The sequence below is a fragment of the Rhea americana genome, unplaced genomic scaffold (genome assembly GCF_003343005.1).
Source record: "Rhea americana isolate MKP2758 unplaced genomic scaffold, rheAme1 scaffold_385, whole genome shotgun sequence".
NCBI lineage: Eukaryota > Metazoa > Chordata > Aves > Rheiformes > Rheidae > Rhea > Rhea americana.
Window position 1 is genome coordinate 1 of NW_028186518.1, and position 8,861 is coordinate 8,861.

General features: G+C 55.1%; 1 protein-coding gene across 1 annotated transcript; it reads right to left on the reverse strand.

Annotated features, from left to right (window-relative positions):
- Positions 1 to 6: 6 nt before the first annotated feature.
- On the reverse strand, positions 7 to 8,475 carry STT3A (STT3 oligosaccharyltransferase complex catalytic subunit A; the record flags this gene model as incomplete). Its single annotated transcript, XM_085313431.1, has 18 exons — positions 7,882 to 8,475; positions 7,577 to 7,756; positions 7,322 to 7,447; positions 6,947 to 7,007; positions 5,868 to 5,989; positions 5,269 to 5,414; positions 5,063 to 5,153; positions 4,299 to 4,405; positions 3,552 to 3,716; positions 2,661 to 2,841; positions 2,173 to 2,328; positions 1,901 to 1,992; positions 1,353 to 1,508; positions 1,016 to 1,204; positions 801 to 917; positions 493 to 595; positions 191 to 379; positions 7 to 107 (listed from the first exon to the last, which is right to left on the reverse strand). Coding segments are annotated over exons 3-18 (2,064 nt in total), but the record flags the coding sequence as incomplete, so codon positions are not given.
- Positions 8,476 to 8,861: the final 386 nt, after the last annotated feature.

Sequence of the window (8,861 nt, forward strand, 5' to 3'; positions counted from 1 at the left end):
CCGGACCAGCCAGTGCTCTGTGGTGTAGGCCTCCTCCAGCACGTCCAGCTCGAAGTCCTTGTTGCCGATCTCGGCGTTCCGCACGCGGTCGTAGCCCGGCGGCCGCTCTGCGGGAAAGCACCGCGTGACGCCCGCCGCAGGGCCGAGGCCGCCGGCCCCACACCGCCCCCCCAACCGCCCCGGCGCTTACTGGCTTCGGTGTAGACCTGCCCGAAGCGGTAGTAGCACATCTTGTACATGAGGCAGTTGAGCAGCACCGGGGAGCCCTCGCGGTCGACACGGAACTCGCCCGTYGGCGTGTAGTAGTCGTGCTCCTTGATGTGCCGGCCCGTGTCCGTGCTGCCCCCGATCCGCACCATCCACAAGAACTTGTTGATGTCTGCAAGAGGCAGCGCCCGCGCCCCGTCGCACCTCGCCCGCACCGTTGGCGACGGCTCTCGGACGCTGCGCGACCCGACACCGTGCGGAACGGCCGATCCAACGTGACCTTACCGTCAGACGAGTATCCAGTGAGGCCTCCGAATATTACCAGCACGTAGCTGACGTCCAGCTCCCGCATGATCTCRTAGGCCTTCTCCTCCGTCGATGCCATGGCCTGGGACAAATACAGCATCAATCAAGCGGCAGCCATTAAACACGGGGCAGCCCCACCACAGGACACCAGGCAGCATCRCTCAGACACACCCAGAGGAGAGAGCATGTTCTCCAGAGGCCTCCAGAAAGAGGAAAATGATCATCTGGAGAAGTTCTCCCGGAAACCCAAAGAGCGAGTTGCAGTGTGGAGAAGGGGAGGCGCCTACCTGACCAACTCGCGAGATGTGCGTGTTGTTCCAGGTGTTGTTGTCCACCAGAATGGTCCGATTGGCCATCGCGGTTATCTGATACCCRTAATCCCACCAAGACATGACCTTCGCATCCTGGCTCAAACACAAGGCGTGCAATTAGCGCCCCTGCTTTTGGCTAGTGCCACCTTGCCTAGTCCTAAGAGCGGGGTGGGAGGTGAGGAGCAGCTCACCTCCGGCGTGTTGTGCCGCAGCCAGTAGTAAGCCTCTCTGAAGTCATCGAAGATGATCCTGCTGCCGTCCCCGCCTCGAGCAGAGAGCACGATGGAGGGAGAGGAGTAGGCCTCGCTGGTCACCCAGGTCGAGTGGAAGGTGTACGTGATCAGAAAGAAAGCCATGACCAGGATCATGCCGCTGGCGACCTGGAGAAGCAAATCGGCAGCGTCGACACCCGCTCGCTTCAGGAGAGGATGTTACCGGCCCGCGCTGCTCCTCGCCATGAACGGAGACCGTCATCCCCACGAGCTCTTCCCCTTCACGAGCAGTTCAAATACCGCCCGGAGCGCTCACTTCGTTTTTGATGGGGTACGTGGAGTCTTGTTGTTTTTTGCTTTTCTTGTCCGGTCGGCTGATGTCCAGGTTCTTCATGTAGGTGGAGAGCACCTGAGAAACCCCGATGCCGGACAGGATGCACATGACYGGGGCCAGCACCAGCATCAGACGCACCTGCGGGAAAGAGCAGAACAGCTGATGCAGGCCCAGAGCGGAGAGACTGAAACGCRGTGCCTAATTTTCAGAGTCTCGAGCCGAGCCGGCCGGTGGCTTTCTTCATGCACTAGGATTGGGAGCAGCAGAGCCGCTGCCGCCTCGGACGCCCCCCCAGTGAGGTTCACTCAAGTCCTCTCCTGGGTCGGCCACGTGCGGAAGCGACCTCGGTTTCACACCCTTGTGGCAACCTTTAGGACGGTCGCACCAGACCCACAAATTAATAGACGCCTCCGGCTCGGAGCACAAGAGCCGTCGTCCCCAAGCTCAGGAGCGGGAGGAAACGGCGCTTCGTTAAGATCCTTTGCCGCGCCAGTCCGGATAGCCGCCCCCCAGCAGGCGGTCGCCCTCACCATCACCGCRGAGAAGTACATGCTGGTGACACCGTACATGATGATGAAGATGCGGGCGTCGGAGAGATTGCTGAAGCAGTAATACAGCCCGACTGCAAGGAGAGAGGAGACAYGGCTCAGATTCGCCCTAGCAATACGCCGCCTTCAACGCGGCGAGGAAGAGGGGAAGCGGCAGGCCTGGCCGTCGGCACCAAACCCTGCCGCTTGGCAAGCTTTTGTAGGACGACTTAGTAAAACTTGTGTTCACGCTACGTTTTAAGCATTCAGTTCACCTGGGAACATGAAAACAAGAAGCTGCAGGTCAAAGTAGTAGGAGGACCAAGTGGTGGGCTGGTGCTCGGAGACGGACGCGATGATGGGGATGTTGTTCTTCGCATAGGAAGGGTCCAGCAGAGAGTAGAAACGCCCCGTCCACGGGGAGATCTTCCCTAGCAAAAGGGAGAAAATCACATTTAACTCCTGCACGGAGCAACCCGGCACGGGTCTGCGGCACGACAGGATTTCCCTTYGCTTCTCGTACCACCCAAGCTGACAGCTGCCTTATTAATTAGCTATTTTCCCRCTAATGCACAAACTAGGGCAGGTCCTTTCCTAAGAGAGGAGTAGCAAATGGCGAAAGCTCAGTGCCAAATCACAGCTGACAAAATGCAGGGATAAATAACCATCGCTTCACTCTTCAAAGTAACGAAAAGAAGCCAAGCCAGCAGTTAAACGCTGCTGAATCGGTTAAAGCCCAGCGCGGCTGGAAACCTCGGGATACCTGTGAGCATCAGCACAGCCCCTATGGTGAGGAGGACGAAGCCGACGAGAGAAATGACGCTCCGGAAGAGGATTTCAAATTGCTGCGGGTTCAGCTTGCTCCGCAGGTAGTCCACAAAGGCGTGGATCTGACACAAGCCGAAGACTCCCAGGGCAGCCATGTGCTCCGAGGAGAGGACGGGCTGCAAGCAGGGGAAAGCGCCGTCACTCGCGCGGCGTAACGGGGCAGCTGCGCCCGGGACCGGCGCAAAGTGCTTATCAGCAACGCTGCTGCCGACGTTGCGGGAAGCCTTCTCCTCCCCGTGGGCAATAAGTGGCACAGCTGGCACGAGCCACTTTCTTGTGTGAGCTTTAATTCCCACGTAGGGATCCACGTGGAAAATTAAATCCAAGAACCTCCTTCCCAACAACCTCTCATCCTGTTTAATTGGGCAGGCCCACGAAAACCCGGACGTTAAGCGGGATTTCRTGTGCTGAGACAGCCAAGGTGAGCAACAGGCAGCAATTCAAACAGACTCTCTCAAAAAGGTAAACTGCAGTTTAGGAGGATTGTGTTTTTTTCTTGAGCTCTGGCGCGAGCATTTCCTTCACTGGGAAAGGAAATATTTTCACGAAAGGCAATCAGTGCTGTGAAGGTCATCAGCAGCGAGTTGCTTGGAAAGTCACCTTATAGCTGTCCCCAAGTCAACAGCGGTAGGACAACAGCGTTCTTCTCGCTCTGCGTTTCAGAGCGAGGCAGCACCTAAAAGCCGGTCGCTGCTGATCTCGCTGAAGGTCACAACGAAAAAATCAGAGCAGCAGGAACTAGAACTGGAAGGTAGCACCCGCTTATCCTATTGCCTCGCACCAAAATATCCCCGTCCTCTAGTCTGTAAACCACTGGGATCCCTACCTGAAAGCCCACAAAGGAGATCTGCATCGAGAGGATTGTCCCCAAGCAGTAGACCGTACAATAGGCTACGTAGATCCTGTGGGAGAAGCGCCCGGTCAGCATCAGCACAAGAACATGCAAGGGGATGAGGTTAATCAGAAAGACGTAGCCACCCCACGAGGAGACCTGGCGAGAGAAAAGAACAGTGCCGAGACTGAACGGGTTGCGCAGCGGAGGTCAAACCGAACGAGTTCGTGTTCGCCCGCCATCGCTCCTAGCTTCAGCGGCCTCAGCCTGAAAACGGAGCAGTTTTGGTCCCGCTTTTAGGCAGGATAGGTATTCGCGAGATAAAACAAGCGAGCGGGAACAGGGATTCCTCGTGCTGGTCAACACAACGCCTAGACGCTGTTGGAGAAGCGGTGACAACACTCGCGCACTGGTGCCGCTTTCACTCAGCTGCAATGCCAGCTGAGATGAGCTCTCTCCAAGGAGGGCACYGTTGGTAATGGCCACAGCTGTCAAAAGCCCAGATTTTTCAACGCTATTAATAAGACCTCACACAAAAAAATGACACTGCACTCAAGATGACTGCAGGAGAAATCAGTGAAGAACGWATCCGCTCGAATTTGACACAAGTCCTTCATGGAGGTTCCGGATCCCTGAATGGGGATCGTCACAGGAACTGCATGCTGTGTTTTTTTTGGTTCCCATATCCAAAGCAACCCTTTGAGTCAGAAAAACCTCGGTGCCACAAAAAGAAAAACTTACCATGTAGAAATACGCCAGAGCACACATGGCTGCCCAATAGATGGAGCCAGTTTTTACTGCTTTGATCCACATGTAGTAAGTCAACAGCATGCAGAATATGGCAATACCTAGGGGCAACAACACAGAAACAAATGTCAAAGCTTGCACCAGCCCCAAAACACCGATCCAGGGCAAACGAGAGCACTTGGTYGAACAAGAACACCTCTTCGCCGCTCTAGTACGAGGAGCTGGGCCTGGAGAAAGGGTTTCAACCCGATTTCTAGGTTGAAACACTGCGATGTCTGTGTCTTACTGCAGAGACCAGATCGTGTGGCCTCTCGTGGCTGCACCAGCTCGCTTTTCCCAATCCAGAGACCCCTTACATAGCCCACATGGGTCCAGCCCCAGCTAGGGTAGAGCGGGCTGGATCCTCTTCAGCCCAAGGCATCAACAAGGTTGCTGCCAGTCCAGAGGCAAAACCACGGGGCAGCAGCAGCCTTGATCTTGAGCRGAGTTTGTGGAGGAGGTAAACCCCTTTCAGACTTACAAACCAGGGTACACAGAGAACAGGATGCATTCATTACATGAGTGGGGAAACTCCCTTTTTTTCAGCTGAGTAGGCAAGAAGGATGGCCCATCTCAGAGCAGCGCAGCTGGGCTAGTAACTTGAAGGGCTCAGTAGGAAAGGACGGTTCCTCTTCCACTCGCTGCACTGCCTTCACCTCCCTTTCCCAGCCCCGAAGTTTTCTGAAAGGCTTCTCTAGCTGCAAGGGCCGCAAACTCACCTTCGTTATCGTAGGAGCCGGCAACAGATCGAGAGATGTACCCGGGCACGACTGCAATCATGGCAGCGGCAAGGAGTCCTGCCCCYGCATCCTGGGAAAGGCACGCAGCCAAAGGGTGGGAAAAGCCGTCAGGTTTTCTGAGGCTTTCCTCGCTGTGCCCTGTGTAAGACGGCGCTCAGGCTCACCCATCCAGGCCTTCCCTTTACCTTGAGCTCTTTGGTGAGGTGGTAAGTTACTATGGTGGTGAAAGAGGAGAAGAGGGGAGCCAAGAACACGCAGACATTTCGGATGTCAATGGTGACGTGGAAGAAGTGMAGCACGTGGTAAATCGCTGCCGATGTGATCATAAGACCTGCGGGGYGGAAAAGCGTTAGCAGGACGCTTTTGACCCGCTTCGCGGGTTGTTACGTTGCAATTAGAGCAGCCCCAAGCTGCAGAAGGAYGGTCCAGGCGGGGCGCGCTTGGGGACGCAGAGCGGGTGCGTCCTGCGGGCGTCCCTGCTCTCCCAACTGGCGCYCGAGGGCGGGCACAGCACTGACCCCAAACTGCTGCTCCGAAGGAAACCCGGTTTCATCAGAGCAGAGCGCGATGCCTCTGAGCTGCAGCTGAATTAGGGATGCGCTGGCTCGCTGTGGTCAGAGTCTCGTTTAGCCACTAGCAGGCGAACGAAGGAGACTGGCTGCTCCRTGCAGCGCATCGAAGTCACTGCTCTGCTCCACATACCCCCGAGCACCTCTCTCCCGCACCCTTGCGGCTTCCCGTCGCGTGAGGTACGTTTTGGCTCAGCAGAGGCACGCTGGCCTACCTGGATAAATGGTTCCACCGATGATCCTGCCCAAAGGGTACCACGCTCGGTCGTCAAACCAGTTGTGGAACTTATAGAAACCCTCCTCTGCCAGAAAGCGGGTTGTGCGGTAGTTAAAATACCTGSAACGACAAGAAACACTAAGCAGCTCCACACCCCGACGTAGCTGCACTGACTGCTCACCGCTCCTGAGGTTACCTCAGTCTTTAATAAGCGCTGAGGAAACGGCTGACAGGCAGTTAGGGACCAAAGTGCATGCCTAGCGGTTGCAATATGACATTCCCTATTGATTTACGTGGGGAAGAGACCCCCTCACGTGCTGCAAGTGACGCACGCTGGCCACTGCCTCGCTGCGTTTCTCCCGCCAGCAGCACGTTTGGATACGCGTCCCCGCTGTCTGCGGTTAAGGGAGCGCCGTGAAGGCTCACCCCGCGTTTCCTGCGCAGAGGGAACGAGCCTCAGATCTCCCTGCCTCTAGGCGACGACGCTTCGCCACTTGCTCGCTTCGCCTGTGCTGAGATACCATCAGAGGGGACCCGCCGTTCCCCCACGCGAACGTAACTTTATTCTGTTTGCCCTGCACTGCCGCAAAGCTCTGCGGTAAAGCTGCCCACACGGCTCCGAAGTATCCAACAGTCCTGGTGGGTTTAAAGGTGGTTTTGCAAAGGTAACACTATCGCTTTCTTCTGATTTAATCAGCAGCAGCCCCGGGACACAAACRCAGGCCGCATTAAGAGCCCTCTTCCCTACCCTGCCCTGCTGTACTAGGGTAGGGCCCCATTCCCATTCCCTCCGGCTCAGGCAATGAATAACCACATCTTGGCAAAAAATCTGTGTCAGATGATTGCCCTGACTTGGATCCAAGCTCCCCGGAAGAGTCCTGGGAACCAAAAGGTGAATTTTGGGTCTGGAAAAGCTAATCGTTTGTACCAAAAGCTGCATTCCCAATCTTCCATCCTTAATTGGGAATTTGAACATAGAGGAGAATAAACTGATCCCCAGAAGCACCACCCAACTCGCACGTGCTGCAGGAGAAAAAAGCCCAGTAGGTACTCATGGGACGTGAGCGGGATACTTACGGGTCAAATTCATGGATGACGCTTTCAAATCTTAAGACAGAAAAAAGTCTTGTGGAGAAAGCTGCAAAAACAAGCAAAAGGCAGAATGAAGAGGCAGCGCTCACAGAACCAGAGTCAGCATCACGCCGATCTACTGCTTTGTTGGATGAAAATTGTTTTGGTCTGAAATTGGTCATGGGGAAGGTACCGTGAAGTGCTGTTTTCAAGGACAGAGTTAGTAAAGGAATAAAAGCATTCGCTTAAGGTATGCTCTAAAGACAAATGAGAGTTTCACAACCTAAAAAAGTACAGAAGAAGGAGCGGGGCCAGCTACACTCTGGAGTCCCTCTTCGAGGACATTAACGGTAACAACAGCGCTTGGGGCTGCTGACTTACACAGCACAGCTGCCATYGACAAAATGAGGAGCTTGAGGAGAGTGTCTTGCTTCTCGTAGGACAACCGGAGAAACCCCAACTTGGTCATTTTCACATCAAAGGCYGAGCCGGACGAGGTTTTAACACCTGAAAACAAACAGGAAGGATGATGAAGGAGCGAGCCAACCTGCAGCCCCAGGACGGTGCTGCCACGTTTCACAAAACGGGACTCGAGTTCAGCTCTAAAACACAACTCTCAAAGCGGCCCCTCCTCACCCGATTCGTTGCCCCAAGTCTCGCCCGGGGTTTTCCTTGCGTTATGGAAACCAAAACTTCTTTGGGGCAGAGGAGATATCTGTTTCTCTGTGTACAAAGCAACCCATAAGCGTAAGTTTTTACCAGCAAACACAAAGATGCGACATTATCCCTGGCTCATCTCAGAACTTTAGCAGCRACCTGTAAAAGATGTGCAAAAATGCCACAGAGATTACACGAAGCTGGTGCTATTCACTTGCATATAGGTAGTTTGAGGGGCTCTGGTCCACTGCCACTAYGAATTTCTAATGTTAAACATTATATACCTCAGCAGTTCTCTTATGTGGACCAGCATGGTCAGCCAGCCTTGTTTAGACCAAACAACTCGCGTTGTTTCATTCAACCCTCCTGAGGCAGAGCAGGAACAAGCAAAACTGTCATTAGATACCAAGGAAGGGAAACTGTAGCCAGAAAACGTGGACTTTCTACTCTGAAAAACACCTTGTCTCTCTCTCTTTTTTTTTTTCAAACGTATCTTTACCAAATATATTTAGAAGCAGAGCTGTTCTCTACAGATTTGCTTCCATAAACGGCCGATAAGTCTCCCGCGTGCGTCTCGGAGGTGTGACGCCGGGGACAGCAGCTCCGGGCAGGCCAGAGTTTAAAAATAAGACGCAAGCCAGCCCCGAAAATCTGACCGAGATCTAGAAGCAGTTACGACTTGCGCACAATTAATGCAAAAATAACCGCGCGCTGCAATTGTTTTCTGCTTTACTYGGGGGCAATGAACAGCAGATAACAATAACCCAGAACAGATGCCTGCAGGCCTGGGGCCCCACGAGCCCGGTGCCCAAATCTCCATCTTTTCGGCCCACCTGCCACAGCACTGGGCACCCCCAGGGACCTCCCAGGCCCACAACTGCCACCCCCACAGCCCCAGGCACTCCTCAGCCCCTCACCCCATAGCAATGCCCCCCCCCAGGCAAACCACAGCCCCTCGCCCCACAGCAATGGCCCCATATGCTCCCAGGGGCCTCATGGCCTCTCGCCACATAGCAATGGGCACTCCACAGCCCTGGGCACCCCACACTCCCAGGCACCCACCTGCCCCTCACCCCTCAGGGACCCCTCAGGCCTACAACCCCCCACTCCATAGCCACCCCTAGTCCCCAGGGACCCTCCAGGCCTAAAACCCCCCACCGCCATGGCCCTGGGCACCCCACACCTCCAGGCACCCCACAACTCCTCATTCCACAGCAATAGGCACCCCCCTGGCCCTTCACCCCATAGCTCCGGGCACCCCATG